At 48.3% G+C, this 22,542-nt stretch overlaps 1 protein-coding gene across 4 annotated transcripts in view; it reads left to right on the forward strand.

The window, feature by feature from the left end:
- The window catches only part of PLD1 (phospholipase D1), a 77,193-nt gene that overhangs the window by 49,358 nt on the left and 5,293 nt on the right, over nt 1–22,542 (forward strand). For 3 of the 4 annotated variants that reach the window (XM_075157394.1, XM_075157395.1, XM_075157396.1), the window contains 13 exons: nt 1,158–1,364; nt 2,050–2,266; nt 3,229–3,342; nt 5,461–5,589; nt 5,930–6,048; nt 6,206–6,319; nt 12,620–12,730; nt 13,443–13,531; nt 16,629–16,742; nt 17,702–17,751; nt 18,760–18,894; nt 21,308–21,461; nt 22,106–22,220. In XM_075157394.1, the coding sequence (XP_075013495.1) occupies nt 1,158–1,364; nt 2,050–2,266; nt 3,229–3,342; nt 5,461–5,589; nt 5,930–6,048; nt 6,206–6,319; nt 12,620–12,730; nt 13,443–13,531; nt 16,629–16,742; nt 17,702–17,751; nt 18,760–18,894; nt 21,308–21,461; nt 22,106–22,220 (1,668 nt within the window). The remainder of the gene's footprint in view (nt 1–1,157; nt 1,365–2,049; nt 2,267–3,228; nt 3,343–5,460; nt 5,590–5,929; nt 6,049–6,205; nt 6,320–12,619; nt 12,731–13,442; nt 13,532–16,628; nt 16,743–17,701; nt 17,752–18,759; nt 18,895–21,307; nt 21,462–22,105; nt 22,221–22,542) is intronic. The other variant, XM_075157397.1, reaches the window with a different exon arrangement.

Consider the following 22,542-nt stretch of genomic DNA (forward strand, 5'->3'; position numbering starts at 1 on the left):
TTCTTTAGGTTATAATTGAACACAAAATTGCTTAGTTTAGACGTGCCAAAACAACTATTCATCTAATTCACAAGAAACATATTTCATGTGACAAGTTAATGGGGTTACAGCAAATGGAAAATTACAGTTTGAGAATGTTGTCTCATTTCAGCATTTCTGTTCATACGTAGATGATGAGAGTCAGCACTGGATGTTTACGTTCCCATCGTAAATGAACAGCATTGCGCTGTCCTGTGCTGTTTCACTGCTGCTCTGCCACCGAGCAGAAAATGAGTTGTGGCACACGAACCAGTAGATAAGGCTAGATCCAGCCTCTTGAAATTAGAGACATAGACATTTTAATGAGCAATGAGATACATGTTATCATGAGGGTGACTAACAAACTGCTAGAATAATAGATTTATTGTCACTTGACCAGCTGTCAAGGGAAGCATCCATTCACCGTCATCTTCGCAGCAAGACTGGAAGGTGTAACTGGAAGATACATACTATGTGCGTAACAGATTTTGGGAGCAGCGAGGTGAAGCGCTCTAGTTTTTTCCCCAGGAAGCTGGTCTAATGGCTCTCCTCTAACATAAAAAAAATCAAACTATATACTGAATGCTTAGATATAGAAACTACTCTGTCATAAACACATGTCAAAAAGAAGATCATAAACAAATGTTAAACAACTTGCTGATTTTAAATGGGGAAAAAACCAGCCAACTTCTCGTTTCAGTTATGTAGTGGCAACAACCAAAGAAGTGAGTCAGATCACCAATATGTTGTTTTCTTTTAGAGCAGGCTCTGTGTTTGAAAGCTCAGCTATTACAGCTCTACTGAAAGCACGATTTGATTTCTTGAAACAGTTTCCTTGTCTATGGTCCTCTTATGAACACAGTTGTTGTAAGTGTGACCTATCCCAGCATCAGTAACCGTCGCCGCTCGGGAATACCCGCCTCGCGGGGACGCGCCTGCCTGCCAGTAAGGCTGAGCCCAGCCCGGGGGGAGTCACGTAGCTTCAGTAATTACAGCGGTCTGTGTGGAGGCATCTTCTAAAAACTCCAGTGTTTTCCCATCATCCTGAGCAGCCAAAAAAAAAAAGCCGGGCAGCTCTCTGGCTGGAGGGATGTAAATTGGGCAATGACGCTGAGCTTGAGTGTTGGTTCTCTCCCCAGGTGATGAGACACCCAGACCACGTGTCCTCCTCCGTGTACCTCTGGGCCCACCACGAGAAGCTCGTCATCGTTGACCAGTCCGTGGCGTTTGTGGGTGGCATCGACTTGGCCTACGGCAGGTGGGATGATGACGAGCATCGCCTGACCGACGTGGGCAGTGTCAAACGAATGGTGGCAGTGAAGTCGGTGTCGACGACCAACCTGGCAGTAAGTGAGCTTGCTCCGGCTGGTGGCCACCTTCAACACCTGCACGTTAGGTTTGCAGTGGGGATGAACAAGCAGTGTCCACTTTTAAGCATAGGGTTGGGTTTAGGAGGTTTAAAGAGCAATAGTGATGGGAAGGTGGAAGTATCTGAGTATCGAATGACTCTTTAGGGCTAGATCCTAACCAGCCCTTGCTAGGGCACGGAGATAGACAGACGGTTTTTCCCTGGAGCTTGGAGCAGCAGTCACGATTTGGAGGTTCTTAATAAAATTTAGCTAGAAATGCACAGTAGGCACTCGCAGAGTGCTCCGAACTTCTGGATACTCAGGCCCTCAGCAGGTGCCTTGCTTGCTGAGCTTTCTGCTAACTTGGGTCTGTATGCATCCAGAGATCTCTCAAAAAAATGTAGAGAGGTCTAAATTTATGAGGATTTCAAGGGGAGTAATAATCCAGAGTAAATTTATGGGACTGAAGAATGTACTGCCAGCATTAATGAGTTTTTCTGTCGAGTGCCTCCTCGGTGCAGACTCTCTCCCTGAAAAGCATTCGTAGTTCCCTCTGAAGTGTCTTTGTCACAGAGCAAAGTTTGGCTCGTGGTTGTTTCTGAGCATTGATATGCATGATAATCTGTAATGAAAGGGGAACCTGTCCATACATCACCCGCAGCAACGTCCTGTGTCTTTTAAGTCCGCAGCGGAGTCGTCTGAACACGTCCCGCTGCAGTCTCAAGCTCTGTCCCCAGAAAGCCACTTGTTCCAGAGAAACGCTGATGATGCCCCAGACATATCAAAAATGAAAGGAGTAGGAAAACCCAAAAAGTTTTCAAGGTTCAGTATTTACAAGCATCTCCATAAACACGGCATGCACCATGCTGACAGCGTCAGCAGCATAGACAGTGAATCAAGTAAGTAATGTTTTTCAGCTAAACAACATATATAAAGCGTGTGTGGAGGTGGGTGGGTGAGTGTACATGTGGATTTACGTAACTTCTAGGGTAACGTGTTCTTTGTAAGGAAGGAGAGTTGATTAATTTCTTAACTATCAGAATAATGACTGTGCGTAGTCAATATGTAAATTTGTGTCACTGCAAAATGTACAAGAAAAGTTTTAAGTGGATTTGCATTTAGTTAATTAGCAATTGTCATGAGCCATCAGATGATGTGATATAGTGTACGTGATACCTAATGTTTATACTGCTGGAAAATTTTTGTTCTGCAAGGGAGAATCAAATCTTTCATTTTTAACTTGTATGTATTATAACAAGCAAAATGGTTTCTGAATGTGATTAACCCCTCTTACAGGCTAGTGTTACCTAGGTTTAAATCAGTTCACTTAAATGGAAATATTCCCAATTTACCCACTTACTAGAGAGGAGAGACTATTCAACAGCTGAATATTTGAATGCAGCCTTTAATTCCCCACATTAAAAACAGCTTCAAAGCTAAAATTACAAGGATCAGCTTGATGTTTGTTCTAGCGTGGAGTCCTTCCTGAAAACTGTTCTTGACGCCCTCAGCTCCTGAAGCTGTAAGTTGCTCAAGGTGGGAACTTATTTGAGTTTCCATCATTCCCTGCAGATCTTACTCCTGCCTCTGGCCGGAGGAAGCCTTGCTGGAGCATCGTTTGCATTGGTTCCAGTTGGCTCAGGACGTAGCCATGGCTTTGCTGCTTCAATATATCTGTTTGGTTTAAAACCATCCAGGTCTTGAATTTGGTCCTTTGCCTGTTGGTCACTTGTAGTTTCTGCAAATTGATGTCTCGTTTGAGCTCCTGTCATGCAAAGTGTCTTCAGACAGGGTCAGGCACCAGCGTAGCAGAAGTGGACGTGTGTTTTTGCCATAAATAGAGCATCTTGACTTTCTGCAGGTTACTGTAACCCCACTAGAAGTCAACCGAATATAATCCAGAGTTTAAAGCCCCATCTGAAAATGTTCCATCACCACAGTGAATCCAAACAGGGGCTCGCTGAGCCTCGGGAGGGTAAGTGGAGGAAGGCAGAGGTGCAGACCCCTTCAGGCTTTAGCTGCCCATGTTTTTGCGTTGTAACGATGGTGAGAGTTAGGTTGGGTGCCAGGATCAGCCTTTGCTGCTTGTTGTTCTCCCAGCATCCCTAGCACCCCTGTGAGGATATCCTGGCAGAATAGCCTTCTCCAGAAGCTACAAAAACTGCAGCATAAACAAATAATAATTTAAAAAAAAAAACCAAAACCCCTCAAAAAACCCAAACAAAACAAAAAAAATCCAACAACACCCACAACATCCCCCATCCCCTGCCCCCAAAAATAAAAAACCCAAACAAATTTGCAATAACAACAGCAGGGAACAGTTGAGAAAATAGCTCTGATTCTGGTGTATGATTATTTCAGCAGCTCCCTTCCTGTAAAGAAAGGGGCTTATTACTGGAATTGGGAACTTCTGCATTGGATATTTTAAAATAAGCCTAATGCAGGAGGACAAATGCAAACAGAGAGAGGAAGCAGCAAAGTGGCCGTTGCCAAACCTACGTTTGGATGAAGACTTTTGCCCCTTATTGAAGTCAATGAAAGCATTGACTGGATTGAGAAAGCAGTTGGGTGCTTATAAGCACTGAGCTGTTCTGATCTCTGCACCGACGTTGAAAGGGCCTGTTTCAGTACGGTACCTCATCGAGATGCCTTTGAGTGCTGGTACGGAGTGAGGAGCAGTTCTTCCACATCTTCCTAACGTCTTCCTCTAAGGCATTAATTGCCAATTATAAAATACTGGTTACAAAGTAGTGGCAGGTAACAAGGAAGAGATGCATTTGCTTCATGGAAATGAAGCGCGGTCTCCCCTGTGGTCACCTCCTGCTCATTCATGAGTCGGTGTACAGTCATCGAAGCTCGGTACATGAAACCCTCAGTGTGTTTTGGCTGGCCGGCGTGTCCCACCCATTCCCCTTCGAGCATGCAGGGTCAGCGGTTCCCCAGCTCCACCTGGACTCTCACTAGAAGCTCATGCTTTCCAAGGCAGCTGTGGTGCATACCTGCTGCATGGCATTTTTGGCACGGCTTGGCTCAGCTCGGCTCGGTGGGGTTACAGCAGTGCTGGCAGGGCTTGCTTTGTGTAAACTGGTCTTGTTGCACTGCTGCCGATGTGTATTTTGTTGACTGTTGAAAGGGGGGTTTTTTGTGCTAAGGGGTTTTTATGGTTACTTGGTGATGTGGTCAGGTTAGGAGAAGGCTTCTGCTGGTGGCATGGTACTGTGTAATTACTGCCCTAGTAACTGGTACAGTAGATGAAGGCTGCTCTCAGGGTCAGGAAATAATGCTAATTAAACGTTCATGGTCTAGGCCAACGGTTTTGGTTTTAACAGTGAGGAAAAAGTTCACTCTGCACCAAAATACGTGCTCTAGAAAAGGGGTCCTGTTAGGAGGGAATATCCCTGTCTACAATATTTTAGACCATTTTAAATCACCATCAATTTGGAATTCAGGGTCCATTTGTTCAACATGTAAAATTGTACCAAAAGATAAGTGTTGTTTGGAAAAACAAAATAAAGCAAACAAAACCCACAATACTTAATGAGGGAACATGAGCTTTTTAATCATCTCATCCTAGTTAATAAAGACTAGCTTCTGTTAGAGGAGATACGCCCTGCTATAGAGGCAAAATCATAAAACCTCTAGCAGAGAAGTTGGAATAAGTTCATTACTATTGTAAAATATATTAAGTACACGATATATGTGATGTTCCTGTACATATATCTGCTAAGGTCAGTCGCAGCTGGGAGCGGATTGCCACATGGTGATAATTTAGGTAATATTTAGGTGTCATAGGACTGTGGAAAGACAAATGATTAAAGGGTGATTTTTTTGGTCCAATGTAGAGAGAATTCAGCGTCTGCTTTTTGTTTCCGTAGCAGACTCCTATGTATAACCTGTCTTGATTGTATAACAAATATTAAAATAGGGAAGAAAAAATGCTAGTATGCATCCTTTGAAAGCAACAGGAAGACTAGGGAGAAAACAGCTTCAGCCAGCTGGCACGGGCAAGTCCCACCAATGCTTTTCCATGGTGTGCGATGGACAGCCGTGACTTCGGAGTGTGTGTTTTTGTTGTCTTGTTTGCCTGTGACAGATAAAGGATCCGTCCGCAGCTTGAAGACGGGTGTTGGCGAGCTGCTTGGGGAAACCAGATTCTGGCATGGAAAAGACTATTGCAACTTCGTCTTTAAAGACTGGGTTCAACTTGACAAACCTTTTGCTGGTAGGTGCCTTTGTACCCTGGAAGTCATTACCTTCCCCCAAACCCTGTTCTGCATCTTCTCAGTCTCAAACCACATTTTTTCCTATTTCTGAGCCAGAGGTAATGAGGCTGATTTGGTTTGGCTGCTAGAAGAAGCAGCAAAACTCCCTTTGGGAGGTTCTAGGGCCAATTATGCCCTTAAGGTCCATGGACTTGGACTGTGGGCGACTGCATGATAATTCATCTGCACAGCCCTTGGTGCTGTGTCCCACGAACTTCAGTTTGAGGAGGGGGACGCCGTGCTTCTCCACATTCATGTCCTTTGTCTGAGGAGGTCCAAATGTGCTTTCCTGTCCCGTAGACTTCATTGACAGGTACACCACCCCGAGGATGCCCTGGCACGACATCTCCTCCGTGGTGCACGGCAAAGCGGCACGTGATGTCGCCCGACACTTCATCCAGCGCTGGAACTTCACCAAGGTGGGGTGCAGGCATCGCTGCTGGGGGCACAGAAATAAATACAGCCCCTGCCTCATCCACGTGCCCTCCGTAGGCATGCATTTTATTTTTTTTAATGTTATTCTGCTATGTTGCAATCTCTTCAAGGATTTTTTTTTTTCTTTTTTCCCCTGGGCAGATTATGAAGCCCAAATACCGGTCTCTGTCCTACCCATTCCTGTTGCCAAAATCTCAGGAAACTGCTAACGAGTTGAAGTATCAGGTGCCCGAGGCTGTTCATGCCACAGTCCAGGTGGGTGTTGGTGGTCTTCTGCTCACATACACCTGAGAGAGTTTGTTTTGCATCTTTCCAGCAGGAAGTGTCAATGCCTGACAGACCCTCTGCGGAGTTTGAAATTATAAAATGAAAAACTCTTATTTAATTTAACTCACAGCATAGGTGGTCAGATCCTCAATTACAATAAAATAATGCAACTCTTTCAGTAGAGATGCATTAATTTATACCTCCACCTTTGAAGTACGAGGACCAAGCTGTACGCAGTACTTAAATTGTGGGAACACCATGACTTTGTACAGCTGTGTAATTTTCTGTTTTGTTTTCTGCTGCTCTTCTTCTAACACCTAACATTTGGTTTTTATATCTTGGGAAGGCCTGACGGGTTGAGGTTGCCCAGTGGGTATTTATCCCAGATCTTAGAGCAGTCTACCAGGCCCCGACGCTTTGCTCAGACGGGTGGTGGTCAGCTAGAGCCCAGCGTTAAATGGAGTCTCAGGGCTGTTGCTTTCTGCATTCAACTTCATCTGCATTTTATTATGCAGCCACTCAGCCCTGTGGGTCCTCTGCAGTTCTGCACAGTCAGCCCACAGTCTCGTTCGTGACAATCATCCTCGCAGGCATAATTGCCAAGATACCTATATTTAAAACCCGGTTAGCTATATTGAGTGCATATATTGAATACTACTGTTACCCAGCAGAAACATGGACTTGTGAAAGAATACAAAGTCAAAATAGTTATGCTGAAGCAGCAAAACAATTGTGTGTCTCTGTGGATGAAAAATGTATGAAATGAGAGCAATGAGACCAAAACCAGGAAAAATGCATGCCTTTGCTCTTCGTAAGGAGTGGTCCACCCAGATAACAGCGACGCTTGGGGAAGCTTAGTGTAACAAGATGCATTTTTCTGGGTTTGCGGGTTGCCAGGGCATTGTCTGCTCCTCCCCATGAGGTGTGAGGGGTGGGCAGCACGGGGATCTTGTGTCGTGCATCTCGGGGGTTTACATCAGCCTCCAAAACAATGCTCACAGCTTGTTGAGAAATAGTCTCACTTCAGGCATCATCATGCTTCCCTGTGGCTGTAAATGCCTCCCCGGCTGTGTCCATGACATCAGCTTTTTGGGAGATCTTGTTCTCATGGAATTGAGGGGGCTTGTGTCCCCCGAGCACTCTCTAACTGCAAGATAAGCCTCAACTTCTACATCATGGGGTTTGCTGTAGCAAAAAGTTAAGCTCTGCTGATTACAGAACTGGAAGCAGTTCCCAAAGGAGAAACTAAACTGAGCATAGTCTAGGTCCAACTTTACTGCAGAGCTTCTAGCTCAGGGCATCCGCCTGCGGGGGAGGAGGATGAAGCTCAGACGGCGACTGCTAAATGCCGCATACACCAGTGCTGAGTGAGGGGTGAGCTGTTTGAAAACTAGCCTCGTCACGACATTGTCGGGACATTGCAAATAACTGATACATTCCAGGAAATGAGGGGCTGTTCTCAGTGATGCCATAAACAGCGAAGAGAGCAGCTTTGTCTTGTAAATTATTAATTTGAAACTACCTTGCTCATTTCTAATTTATGTCAAATTGCAGCTTTTAGAGACCTGTCAGGGTAGCCCAGCCGTGCATAGAGCCAGATAAATAAAAGTGTGTGATATTAGGCTGAAAACATGTTGCCCTGCCGTGTAGCAGCCTTCCCGGTACGACAGAAGGCTGCAGGGTAAGAGCGTTTGCAGCCCTGAGCGTGGTGGAAGCAATGAGGGTGGCTCCTCTGCCCAGGCTGGTGCACCCTGCCTGGGTGCAGGTCCCTTGGCCCCGGGCTGCTTGCGGATGGGTTATGATCTATGGATGATCTCCTCGAGCTCCAAGGCATGGTTTTGCATGCACACGCTGTCATTTTAGCTGTCTCCTCCATAATGCTCGCACTGGCCTGGTTTCCATCGATCCCCGGATGACACAAGTGCCCTGAGCATCCCTGAAGTCCCCTCTGCGGGTCAGTGAGCGGCTTGGGCTCTCCTCCTGATGAAGGTTTCAGATTTGGCTGCTGCAGGAGATGGGGAGAGGGGAGGACACCTGCAGCCTGGATCTGAACCCCACCTCCTCCCGGTTGCCTTTTTCTGGGGCTCCCGGGGCGTGCATTGGGGTGTCCCTGCATGGCTCCTCCTTTCCTGCAGCCACAGGAATATCAACCTCTTGCCCGTCCAATATATAAGTTTCGGACCAGAGGGCTGCAGATGCTCATGTCTCCTTTCAGTGGTACAGTCCAGTGCAGAAATAAGCAGATACCCTAAAATCTTTCACCAAGTTTTTTGCCCAGAAAAACTAGAGCAATATTGTTGTTGTTCTTGATACTGAATCCTTTGGTTGGCCACCAGCCAAACCCATGTTATCCCCATTTTGGTGCTGTGTAGGGACTTTATAGGCAGAAGTTACTGCCCTGGAGTAAAATGCAGCATACAGTGACTGTCCCTGGCCGTGGGGTGATTGAAGAAAGTCTGGCTGCCGGTTTTCTTGTTTCTGAGCTTGTTTGCAAATCTGTCTTTAATTGTGGGCAGATCAGAGGAAGGGAAAACACAAAGGATCTGTGGGGACTGCAACGTTGCTGCAAGCCTGAGCCACTGACCTGTCAGCAACAGATTTTGACCTCATTGTACCATCTGGTTTTTCTCTCCTTTGTCAGAGGAGAGGAGCAGGAGAGCGTTTTTGGGAGGGTGGGGGTAGCAGGGGCAGCACTGGCGGGGGCTTTCCCCTGGGCAGGGAGGATGAATGCAGTGTGCATGGGAAACGATGTGGAGGTACAGGCTGGGAAGGAGGAAAGGAGCCTGACAGCTCCACGGGTTAGTCAGACATGGTCTCTCATCCTCTTTGGGCTTTGCTCGCAATAGCAATGTGATTGCACATTGATTTTTTGCAAGAGTCAAATAGCCGTCTGCCAAAGGCAGTGCCGGGTTTTTTCCATCTATTTCCATTCCAGAGTTTGCAGTTATCAGCCAAAGACAGCGCTGCAAGAGATGTGACGTGGTGAGGCAATACCCAGTTCCTGATGTAAATGCAATGAAAATTTAATGGTCTGGCAATGGCTAATGCTCTTTGAAGTCTGCGTGAGAGCTTGCATTTTTCAGGATTTATGCGCTAGCCCACAGCAAACATCAAATTTATTACTGTTGTATCGGTTAAAGGTGTTAAAGGGATGACGAGGCCGGCACAGCACTCAGCCCTGCTGTTGAGAGGCTTGGGGAGGAGAGGAAGGAGCACGGAGACACCAGCTCTGCTAGGTAGGGGCTGTGCTGGGCAGCGCGTGGCCTTTTTTCCCTAGGAAAATAGGTTGGGTTTGAACCAGCTCACTTCAAATACCTTGACAGGAAAGGAGAGACGTCCAGGAGTGCGAGATGAAACATCAGTGATACGGGAAGGCCTGTGTAGGAAACTTCAAGGTGTGCATTTGTCTTTGAGTGCCACAGCCGCAGCTTCGTTTCCTCGGGGCGCGTGCCGCGTCCATGCCGCGCTGCCCGCGGTGGCCACAGAGCCACCGACGTTGGTGGCCTTGTCCTGCCACCTCCTCACCTGTCACTGTGGCTGCAGAGCTGCGCCGTGATCGGTGCTGGCTGCTGAAGTCATCCAGGTTAAAAATAACTTTATTTTGAGGAGATCCAAGCTGGAACACCTCATATCTGTTCTGCTGCCCCAGCCAGCATCTTCTGACGCCTCTTCTTCCCTCCGCACGTGGATTCGAGGTTGTACCTGGCGTAAGCTTTTTGGGTGATGCTGAGCCAGCTTTTTAGGACGAGCTGTGACACACGGTTCTGGGGTGAGGGCAGAGGGGTGATGGTCCTGTAACAGCGGGCAGCCTGGTCTGCGGAGGGAGCTGGGGTGCCGACGTGTGGAGGGGTGAAGAGGAAGGCAGGGAAGGGCAGGTGGATGATGCGCTGGGAAGCCCTGGTGCTGGAAAGGGATGGTCCTGAGTGATGGTTCTGTTGCATCAGGTGGTATCCCTGGTTTGGAATAAACTTGTCTTCTGGCAGTAAAGTTGTCTTTCAAAGCGAGGGGCTTTGGTGCTGTCAAGCTCCCAATTCAGAAAAGGACACTTACTCCTCGTCCCCAGCAGTTTCAGTTATTGCTGCTGTAAATAAGGGTGTGGAAGTTACTTCGTTCAGTGCAGGGCTTAGCAGCTTATCTTGAAAAGAGAAGCGGCTCTTTGGAACAAAATTAATTAGCATAAAAAAAAAAAAGGATTAAATATCACTACTTTGTATGCTAGGACGCTACAGTCTGCAGCTTTCTGAAGTGCAATTCCAGATTGCATTTGCTGGAGGTCCCCAGCCCACAGGGATGTGCTTTGTGGCCCCAGGTTTTCACCGCAGCAGGACAGAAAGCGGGGAAGGGGCAGCGTGGCTGCTCATCGCCGGCTGTGAGCTCCTGTCCAGGCTGCAGCCTGAGCTGTGTGTACGGAAGAATTAGCCTGCTTTCTACCCAGAAACGCTGTTTTTCCTGTCCTTATTAATAGTGGAATTTTGCTCAGGAGCTCTGTCTGCCCTGGTGCTCAGTGGGGTTTCAGCAGTGCCCAGCCTGGGGCATGTGGGAGCACGCAGTGTTGGCTTTGCAAACCAAACGGGCAATTAAAACCGCGTGGGCATGAGCAGCATGGCTTTGCGGAGGTTTATGCAAGCAAAGGGCAGCTGTTTGGGAGCAGTAGAGGCTGCGATGGCCCTTGCGTTCAGGCTGGCTCCCTCACTCGAGCATCTGTGATCCTGACGTTCTGTTTGGGAGGCTGCAGCGTGCTCCCTCCTGGCCAAGCGAGCAGCCAAACAGGAGAGTTGCAGGATCTGTTTTCCAGTGGCCTGTGGGAGAAAGCTCCTTCTGTCCAGGCGAAGGAATTGGCTCAGGAGTTGTGTGCTACTTAACAGCAATGCTCCTCAGTGCCACCTCCAGAGATGCTCCGGAGACAAGAGGGTTGGTTTGGTTCAGGCATGCAGCATCTGGACCAAAGGGCCAAATCCTTATCTACTGGTGTACTACTGGTAATTAATTAGTCCTCAAAAGTCCTCAGCCGTGCCACGGCCAGCAGCCTGCTTTGAGGGTGGATGGTGATGACAATGTGACAGCAGAGCTCAGGGTATGAGGGATGTCGGGGGCACAGGGAGAGTAACATGGAGCAAAGCAGAAGCTGGACATGGAGAATTAAAAGAAATCCATGGGAGGGATTTCCAGGGAAAAATGTTGAGCCCCGAAAGAGATCGGGATTTTGCAGGTGCTGACACACACGTTTCACGGATCCTCAGCATTTGGATCTTGTCCTGTGTGTGACTGGCCCTGAGTGCTGGTGTAACGGCTGTATCGAGATGTTTTAAGGCTATTGTTTCAATGTTTTTGTCTTGACGATGTTTAAAGACAGAGGCTAATCACGAGTAATTATTTCCCCTGAGCACGTACACTGCTGACACTTAATTAAAAACTACATTTCCATCTAGGAAGATGTCACTCAGGGCATAGCGTGGCTGCTTCTTGACTCAAAGCTCAGGAGTGGGAGATGCCGCGGCATCTCTGGCTGTCGGGGATGGGAAGCTGCCTGCCGTGGGGATTGCTCAGCCTGGTGAGAGCATGAACAAAGGTTGTTTCTCATATGGGTTTGGCTCTTGCACAAGAACGGCAGGAGGCAGGGGGAGAACGTGCCCCGGGGATCTCGCAGTATCAACTTGAAATGTGCATTTCCAGTAAAAATTGATAAATAAGTGTGGGCAGCTGGACTGCTATGAATTTTAAAAGTCATATCATCACAAATCAGATGGCTTGTGCAAGAATTTGGCAGAAGAAATAAATGACCTCAAGTGCTCAGGACAAAGACATGGCCTGCGTTATCAGACTGACTGTATAATTACGTACCGCCTGTTTGTGGGGAAAAACGCCTTGCCCCAGCTGGAGACCAGCTTTAAATATTGCTAGAGGGGAGATCCCTGCTTGGATGTGCACCCCTAAAGTTGGAAATTTAGGTTGCTTTAAAAGCAATTTATCGTAAGACCTTAAGCAAGACCAGAACTTCTGTGCTGCTTCTGTCGCATCTAAAACTGCTCAAGTGGGAGAGGGGAGTAACGCAGCATCGGGACAGGGCACTTAGGTTTTCAATCAAAACATTATTAAGCATTAATACTATTTTTGAGCATCCTTTCTCCTTATTACAAATGCAGTATAAATGGTGAATGTTGCACTTATTACCTTATTTGGTGAAATCCGGACAGGCGAACGGTGCCAGGGAAGAGCATTGCCTCTTAAACAATTCGGTTGCGGTGCTGGATGGCAGAGAGCTGAAGGTGTTCATCTCTTGCTTTCCAGGTGATCCGTTCTGCTGCTGACTGGTCGGCCGGCATTAAATACCACGAGGAGTCCATCCACAACGCCTACGTCAGCGTGATAGAAAACAGCAAGCACTACATATATATAGAAGTGAGTGGCAATGAGGGAAAGCAGGAGGGTCCTGATGCTCTGGGCATGGCTCGCAGCCGTCAGGAGAGTAGTTCTTCTTGAGGTTTGGTCTTAATTTTTTATGAATTTAGACACACATATATATTAATACAGCACCTGCTCTGAATTTTTGGGGCTGTTTCTGTTGACTTCAGTGGTCTTCAGACCGGGCTATGGGTATGGACCCTGACAGCCTTCTGACCACAAGGTGGAAAAAAGTAGATCTCTCCTTTATAAGCGTCTTTGCAAAATTGCCAGCGACTTTCATGGCCTGTGCCATAGACGTCCTGTCCCCTCCACAGCTTTGCAGTGACCCCTGTGCGTGCCCAAACCTCCTGCGCGCAGGGCTGGTCTCACATCCGTACAGCTTGGAGCTGCAGGAATCTCCCGTGTTGGAGCAACTCTCAGCGCTGATTGAATGGAGGAGCTTATTCTCTTTTTTTCTTTTTTTTAGCCTCTTGTTAGGCTGCTTTTTACATGAACTTTCTAAGGAGTGTGATTAATAAGAACTAACTCATTCCCTAAGCAAACACAGACACACACAAAACATTTAATAATTTAAAAAAAGCATCAACTCAAGTGGCGCACAAAACTCAGCTATCTTTAGTTGCTTTCAGTCTGAAATAAAGCATGCAAATATTTTTTGTTCGTTGCTGGCAGTGTCTGACAGTAGCTTTGCTTGCTTTTCCTGCAGAACCAGTTTTTTATTAGCTGTGCGGATGACAAAGTTGTCTGGAACAAGATCGGTGATGCAATTGCTCAGAGGATTCTTAAAGCTCACAGGTAACCTGTTCTTAACAAGGCAATGGAAGTCCTCCAGGTGCATTTATATCATGTGGTGCAAAGGAATATCTTAATGGACACAACTGTACAACAGCTTTTCCAATGCAGAACCGATGTGGTTGAATATCCGCTTGTGTTTGCAGCAGTGAGACTCTTTAGTGGTTTCTTTGCAGCTAGAAAGTGATTTTCTGGACTTACCCTGATGCAAATGTATTTTTAATTACGGAACTTGTTTAAAAGCAAGTCCTTTATACTCCGGTTCAGTGACACCTTTGCTCCATAGCCAACCAGTCTTGAACTGTGTGGTAAGGCCAGTTAATGGGCGAAAAGGTTGAACTGGGATTTGTGGCTTATTTAAATTATGTAGAGAGAGGATTGGCTTCAAATAGGGGAAGCAAACACATTTTGAGGATTTGACTGCAGGGCTCAGCTATTGTTTGAACAACTTTTTTCTGGTAAGTGCTGGAGGGTATTTACAACCTCCAGCCATTGCAAGGGGACCATCGTTTGTTCCTGGACGGGTCAAATCCAACCATGTTTTAGAGGCTTCTTTTACTTGAGCATGCCTAGCCCTGTGTTAACATTAATACCACAGGTAGTGGCTTGTCTTCGCTTTGATCTGGACAGCTTTGCTTAAGGTAGCTCTCCTGGAGTCTCTCCAAGATACATATATGTCATAGTCTAAAACTGTATCCTGATCTTGCTGGGCTGATACACAGAACACTTTCCAAACGTTTTCCTTTCATCTCATGTGCTTTTTCGCCATGCATCAAGTTTCTTGCAATGATTATTTTTTCCCATATTGTAGTTGTCCAGAGCCATGCAGGGGCTGCTTTCCCAGAGGTGCTCTCTCCGGAGTTGCAGAAATTTCTCTCTTTGGCACTTGAGCTTGGAAATTCCATTTTGAGTAAAGGGAACCAAGCAGAGACAGGCAGTAGCTCCTGCCTCGCAGACACGGGTATGGGTACTCTCTGCGAGGCCACGGGAGCTGCCAGGAGACTGGCTTTGTTCAGAGGCAGTGCGGAAAGAGGAGCGCTATTCAAACCGGGAGAGCACGGGTGTTATCTGCTATGCCATTAACAACAGGGTGGAGTTGCTTGTAATCTGTGAGCTGCAATGCATAGCCCAAATAATTGAAATTAGCTAAGGATGAAAAGATGGAATGGATTTTCTCATCCGGGGTAAATGAGGAGTGGTGCCGGTGCTGCTGGAAATGGCGTTGCTGGTGTTTGCATCGCAGCCTCGAGGCTCGCAGGCAGCCGGACACGGTGTCTCTGTGCGGCGTCCCCCTGGAAAGCCCCTCTGGATTGCCTTTCCTGCCTTTGGGAACTGACTGGCGTGGGCCCTTTGCATCGGTTGCCTGCTTTTAGCAATGCTACTGAGGTAGCAGCAAATTCTCCGGGTAATCTGTTAAGATTTTCCTGTTATATAAAGTTTATGTAAAGGGTGTCATTCTGTCCAGACATCAAAAAGTCTAGCACAAAAGAGAGTCGCACAGATTCTTCAGTGACCCATTTTCAGACCTGATGCTTGGTTCACTTCTGTATTACTCCAATTTTATGCCAATATTGTGCCAGCTTAGTGTTGGTGATTCCTGACTGAATATAAGATTCAAATTCTGCGCACTCCAGAGTGCTTGGCATTGCCTAAGATTAAAAGTAAATTCAGACCGAAATGGTTTGTATCAAGTGCTCATGTTCCAAACTGCCCTGAGAAAACAGCGTAGGTGACACACAGATGTTTAATTGTAAATTAAGTTCTTTAGTTAAGCTTGTACACTTCTCACTCTTCTAGAGTAAATATCTTCTACTGATGTAATTAATAACATTCTTTTCTTGGTTTCCTCTTTTTTTCGTGGGTTCTTTAACTAGGTTAATAAACACTGGACTTAGACAAACAAGCTGCTTTTTTGGGAATGCTTTTGTTAGTAGATCTTTTTCATGATACAAACAGGCTTCGTTTCAAAGTCCCTTGTTGTGTACGGGTAAGACCTCATTAGTTGTTTCCGAGGTCTGCTGTCAGACTAAAGCTAGTTTACAGTGCATAGCACAGCTATAAGGAAGCGCTGGTTGAAATTAAAGAAACACAGGTCCTCAATGTCTCCCTCCCAGCTCAGGCGAGACCCCAATTCTTCATGATTCCTGTGCCCTTAAATCCACAGGCACAACTTGCCCGAGGAAGGAATATTTTTAAGAAAAACCGCAGGCTGGCTCGTCTTCAGACTGCTCCTGAAATGGTTTTGTCCTGATTAAAGTGTGTTTGCCATCTAGTGGCAGCACCCTTCAATGGAGCATCCTCCTCCTCCTCCTCCTCCTCCTCCTCCTCCGGGGTGCAGGCCAGGGGATCGCCAACACCCAGAGGCGCCTGGAAAGCGCCGGCAGAGAAAAACCCACAGAAAACCCAAAGGTGGGCTTTAAGAAAAGCCCCCGGCAGTGCTGCAATCGTAGCTTTGGTCATCCAGATCAGATCATGGTTAGGGTACGGTGTGGTTTGTGGATGTCCAGCAGAACTGAGTTTTTGTAGGTTGTGATGTATTGATCAAATACTCGGCTTTCTGAATGGTCAATGTTTTGCTTGTGCCTGGAGCTTTTCCCACCTTTTGTCATGTTTCTGACTTCTAAAAGCCAGGATGTAGTGGGAACATGAGGTTAGATTTTGGTTTTTTTGCCTGTGGTAGCTCTGTAGTCTTTGCTGTGCTCTGCCAGCCAGTCGTACACGCCAGTCTGCACCAGTATCCGTGTGACTGGGCTGTCGGGGCGCTCAAATGAACTTTTATAGTGGCAGACACAATCTGCAAAATAATTAGCCTGCCCTTGAACTTCGGTGAAAATGTGTTTCTTTTCCTTTAGCTTCTTTTGTTGTCTGCTGAGAGTAAATGACTCCTTCTCCCCCGAAGGTCTGAGCGCTCGCTGAAGTACTGATGACAGGTGACGAAGACCTGAAACTGGAAATACGCTTCACACTTTGCTCCCTTAAAATTTGTGTAGTAGCCTTGGATGGAGACCAAGTCGGTCAACACAGAGAAAGGGAAACCAAGGAATCCTTGTACAAAGCTGTAACATTTGCAGGCTAATATTACCCCAAACTATCGTTTCAGGGAAAACAAGCGTTTCCGAGTATACGTGGTGATCCCGCTGCTGCCTGGGTTTGAAGGAGACATTTCGACCGGCGGGGGGAATGCTCTGCAGGCCATAATGCACTTCAACTACAGGTACGGCAGGCAGCCCGGCTGCGGGCAGGGCTGTCGGAGACCTCCCCGCTCACCTCCGCCCGCTGCGGCTGGTGGCCAAGGCTCCAGCTGCCATCAGCCTGGCGTTGTGCTAGATGTTGTCCCCACGAGCACCCAGCATTTGGAAAAGGAGAGCAGAACTGTTTGTGTGGCTTTCACTTAGTACTTTAGCTCGTTTATTTGCTAGCTGGGGATTTGTGCCAGGAGGCAAGGCGATGCTAGCCGAGCAGGGAAGTGCGGTGGGTAAAGCCCGGTGCTCTCTGCAGGTGAATCCCCCCCCAAGAGATGCGGGGAAATCCCTGCCTCTGCCCTGGCACGGTGGGTCCCCAGGGCACAGTCAGTCCGTGGAGACTACTGCTACCTCCAGAGGGAAATCTCCTTGCCTGCAAGGGTCCTACTGCACCTCCAGAAGGACGAGCGGGGCAGGAGACACAAGCAGAAGGAAAGCAGCATGTCTCCCAAACCAGGCCCTTCTGCCTGTGCTTTCTTCTAAAGACCTATGGTTGCCCTTGCAGAAATTACCCACGAGTTGTTTTTTTTTTTTTTGAATGAGCCCAGCCATAATCACGCAAACTCCCTGAGCTGGTCTTCTGCACGTGTTGACTGACTTTCTCGATGTCACTTCACGTTCAGACCTGCAGCACAGACGGTAGCAGCCCTGTTTGTAACACGTTTCTCATCATTGCGGTGTGCTCTGGAAGGCAAAAATGCTCCCCACCTCCTACACGGATCGGTACAAGCTCCTTTAGGAAATGAGCAGTCCTTGATGTATCAACAGTCGTTTGGGAAAAATGTGTGCTCTGGAAGCACCGTGTTTCTTCTGCTTGCACGGGGTATTTAAGAGGCATCTGTGTTTGCGATTTACCTCATCCGGTTCTGCTTCAGCATATGCCGTTGCCTTGAGTCGCGGTGGTGCTGACGGCTGCCTACCTTTTTTCCAGGACCATGTGCCGAGGAGAAAACTCAATCCTGGGCCAGCTGAAGACAGAGGGTAAGAGCTTTATTCCTCTCCTCAATGTTGCTTAGTCTTGGGGTGCTGCTGTTCAATGCATACATCCATAACGCATAAATCAGATTCTCCGGCTTCTTATTAACGTGGGCTTGCTGTGGCTGAGGGGTTCAGGCGTGGACCGGCGCATCTCACAGCGACGTGTGCTACGGGCTCGTGGGGCTGGTGAGCGACCTCCTCCCCTGCCGTCACCCCACGGCGAGGTCTGTGGGGTCACGCGAGCCGTGGCCGGGTGTCAGACTCGGCGCTTGGATGCAGCCCTGATCCGGAGGAGGGGAGGACCCCAGGGAGGAGCACGGCGCGGTTGCAGCTGCTCAGGATCGTGTTATTTAGAAAATGTCCTGAGCGGGGTCACGCTTCTGGGAGCAGTGAGCCCCCTGCCTCCCCCGTGAATCCCACCCTGGGTTTGTTTCTGGCACGGGGGGGGAAAAACCTGCCTAAGCAGGACGCTGTTTCCGAGTTGCTTCCTCGCCATGAGGATGCCTGCTTGAATTTGCTCTGCTGGGAATCGGAGCACCACGAAAACCCACATATCGTAAATACTAGGGGCGTACATAACGCTTCATTAGTTCTAGGTAACTGCGGACAAGTACGTTAGGGCATATTTTCTGTACTGTGCATGGACAAAACAACTGCTTCCAGCCTCCTTTCTGCAGGATCTGCAGAAAAACATTCGCATAGTCCAGTTATTTTAAGACGTTCATATCAATTGTGAGCGCTTGCCTGCTGCGCAAGGGAGTTTTGGGTCATTTTTCACCAAAGTGGGAGTATCCAAGCAGGCAGCGGATCAGAGCAGCACAGAGAGCCCGCAGGCAGCTTTTAAAGTCTATTTTTAAGGAACCTTATTTCCATTACCTGTTTGGTTTTTTTATTTTTAAAGTCAAAAGTGAACTGTTATTCATACGGGTCTTTACATAAGGAGGGTCTTTTCTCTTTCTTCTCTCTTCCACCTCCCTCATCCCATCGTATTTGTTCTCTTTTAATTTTCAGTTGGAGATAAGTGGATAAACTACATATCATTCTGCGGACTTCGAACGTATGCAGAGTTGGAAGGAAGACTAGTCACGGAGCTCATCTATGTTCACAGCAAACTGCTTATTGCTGATGACAACACAGTTATAATCGGTGAGCAGGGGGCTTGCGGGAGGGGTTTGGACCCCTCGATTGTATCTGGATTGGTCCCTTCGCTTCTCTGCCCTGTGCACAGTGCAGGCTGCGGTGCCATGTGCTCTTCTATGTTGTGATTTCTTTCTTGTGAAATATTTTGCTGTTTTTTAAAAAAAAAAAAAAAATCCTAACTCATAAATTCATCAGGAGGGTAGGTAGGAGGGAGGAAAAGATTTGGAGGGCTGTCATTTAATTTGTTTTTCTAAAATGGTTTTAAATCTCTGTGTAACAGTGAAGAGAATCCCAGTGCAGGGAATATTGTCCATCTGTCTTGTATCAAACTCTGCTCTAGCAGGAAGACTTGTGAGACTTGTCATCTGTTCCTTAAAGAACAGAATGTGCCGTAAAATTTGGAAGGTTTGGACAACATGTGTCATTTATCAGCTCCATTTCCTAAGAATGGGGAAATATGTTATAACGATAGATATTATTTCATCCGTTTCTCTTACCATATTTATTATGAGATCACGAAGCAAAGACAAGAGACTTCAGGCTCGGAGTTCTACATCACAGCAGAAAAGCAGAATTTTAGCCTGTTTCTTTAAAGAAGCCCTTTTCGAGCTGTTAATCAGCACCGAAAACTTTGCCAAAGAATAACTTCATACCAGATTTTGCAAGACTCAAAATACTCCCCTCCTTCAAAGCAGCAGTTCAGCCTGTAGTCTCGGATGACCGGTGGTTAGGTTTGCTCCTCTGTTACCCTCTCAGGGGTCAGGTCCCGTCTCCAGTACGCAGGGCAACCCAGAGGTGGTTTTAATATTACAGCAGGAGCAGCGTTGTTGCAACTGTGATGGTCTGGGGGCCTGAGACAGCTCTTAATTTCTGTTTTCTGTACCTATAAGCCTGAGGATGGATTTTTATACAGGCTGAGCATCCGTGCCAGCTGGTGGGTGATGGGGAGCCAGTGTCATCCCTTTTCCACCCAAGAAAGAGATGGTGCATGGAAATAAAATGCTAACGGGGCGACCATGCAGGAGGGAGAGGTGAAAGGGCAGAGAGGGGCTTGGCTCGTTTTTCCTCGGGAGGTGTTGTCTCCCCTGGAGTTCATTGAGTCACTGGGAAGGCTGGATGGCTGAGAGGTGCCTGGGGGTCTCTTACGGGGCTGAGGGCTGTGTCTGGAGAATTTTTTTGTTGTTTGATCGTGTCTGTGGGTTAACGACCTGATGACTCCTATCGCTGGCTGCATCTTGCTGTTCCCCTGGAGCGAACGAGCGCTGCGGTGTCCCCCACCCCTTGCTTTCTGACGGCTGCGTGGGACAGAGAAACCAGTTTGGGGGATAAAGCCTCAGCTGGTCTCGAGCAATGCTGCGGGTGTCGGACCCCGCATGGCACACGCGGGCTGGGGAGCTCCCACCGCGGTGCAGAGTCAGGGCTAGAGCCACTGCGCGAGCCCAGCACCCAAACCCTTACGTGCGCGGGGTGGTGCGTTTTGGAGAGGGACCCCTTCCCTGAAAGGCACAGCCAGAGCCATGCAGTAGAAATGCAATGGGGAGACACTTCTGCTGCCCTCCAGCAGCCTTGCTGGGTACCAAAGCTGTTACTTCCCAGAGTCTGAGCAGGGAGCTGTGCACAGGACACCCGTGGGTCCCACTGCCGGGGAATGTGTCCCCTCAACACCCCTCCAGAAAGCACCCCTCTTCTTTCTGGGATTTGAGTTTTACGCAGCATGCGGTAGTGCTGCAGCAGGCGTAGGGCAAGGAGTAGAGATGAAACATCTCCTGTGGTCGGAAGGTCCCCCAGAGCCCTGCTGCTGCCTTGCTGCGTTAGCAGGGACGGTGCCTGAGCTTTTGCATCTGCAGACACAAAAGTGTGGTCCTGGCAGGACAGGAGGGTGTGGGTGTTGGTTACCCACAGCGAGGAGATCATGTCCTTCCTCCCAGATCCCCCTCCTGAAAAACCCCTACCTTCCAAATGCAAATGAAAAATTTCCCCTCTTTACACACTGAAGCTAAGAGCAGATTTACCTATGGAGCCCATCCTGCGGCATCCAAACCAAATGCAGTTAAGACCTTTGAAAGCTGTGGCACCCTTCAGCAAAAGCATCTGGGAAGTTACAGAGAGAGTAAGCTTTTGAAAATGTTGGCTTGGGCTTGGCTATGATTTGACCTTCTTCCAAGCCTGGAGCTTTTGAAACCTGCAAAAATCAGGTGTGGGTTTTTTTTTTCCCTTCCCCCAAATCCTGGCTCTCAGGGTCTGTGTTTCCATAAGGAACCCCTCTGGTCGGGGTTTTACCTAGCGAAGCCATAGATGGTCCCCTATGGAGACGAGGGATGCGGAGGGCCTGGGGGGTGGTGGTGGTGATGGAGGGCATGCAGGAGCATCTCATGCGGCAGGTGATGCATTGCCGGTGCTTCGTTTTCCCCCTCGCCAGGCTCTGCCAACATCAACGACCGCAGCATGCTGGGGAAGCGGGACAGCGAGATGGCCATCATCGTGCAGGACACCGAGACCATCCCCTCCGTGATGGACGGGGAGGACTACAGCGCTGGGAAGTTTGCCCAGTCCCTCCGGCTGCGGTGCTTCAGGTGGGACGCGTGGGGCTGGCCGAGCGCGGGCAGCGAGCGGGGACGCAGGCAGGGCTTGCTCAGGCTTACGCCTGCCCGCAGCCTTTCAAGCCAACGGGGCTGCTGCTGCCTGCGCAGGTTTGGCATCGCCTGGCCTGGGTTTAGCCCAGAGTTTTGCTGCTGTTTTGTTGGCGTTAGCCTTTCCCATGCCACTCCCGTCCTCAGCTCAGCAGCTTGACTCACAAATCGTTTTGCTCCGGGATTTTGCTAGGAGAGCTCATAAAGAAGACAGTGATATTTTGCTTCCAGATCCTGTTTTCACACTCTCTCAATTTCGGGTGGCGGTGTCTCTTTCTAATGGAAGTTTCTTCACTCAGAGCAGCCATCTGGCCCACAACACGGCCATTTTTTCTTTAAGACCTTCTTTTTCCTTTTTTCCCCCCCCCCACTTTATTTCCCATCTGGACAGTTATTGCACAGAAAAAAAGGAGAAAATCGAGCAGCGTTACAGCTGACAGACGATTGCAGGGGTGGGAGCGGGAGGGCGCTGGGAGCACGCAGGGGTTGGCAAGTCCCAAGGAAACGTTTCCTCCCCTGGCATTTGTCAAGAGGGGGAATGCCCGGTGCCCCAGCCTCCATGAGCATCGATCCCTTTGTCTTCTCAGGGTTGTCCTTGGCGGCTCCGATCTCACTCCGGAACACCAGGATCCCGTCTGCGACAAATTCTTCAAGGAGGTGTGGATTTCTACAGCGGCTCGCAATGCCACCATCTTTGATAAGGTGAGGAGCCTTCCCCTCCCTCCTTCCCGCGCGGCGGCAGCAGATGCCAACGGGAGAAGCAGCACGTGGAGGGCAAGGGCAGCAGGTCCAGCTCCTGGGGTTGGACCTTCAGAGATGCTTTGAAGGAACAAGTAGTGTCAGATGCGAGAGCTGTGAACAAGAAACTGGAGTTTGTGCCTCCTCAAAGTGTGACAGCAGCCCAGGAAGGCGACAGTTCTGATTTCTCCTTTTATTTATACCAGCTGTACCTCCGGTGGATCGCCGCAGTGTACTTATTGCTTCTAGTTGGCCATAGCCTGACTGGAGGAAGTTTTATTTCTCA

Source organism: Calonectris borealis, chromosome 9, assembly GCF_964195595.1.
Source record: "Calonectris borealis chromosome 9, bCalBor7.hap1.2, whole genome shotgun sequence".
Lineage (NCBI taxonomy): Eukaryota > Metazoa > Chordata > Aves > Procellariiformes > Procellariidae > Calonectris > Calonectris borealis.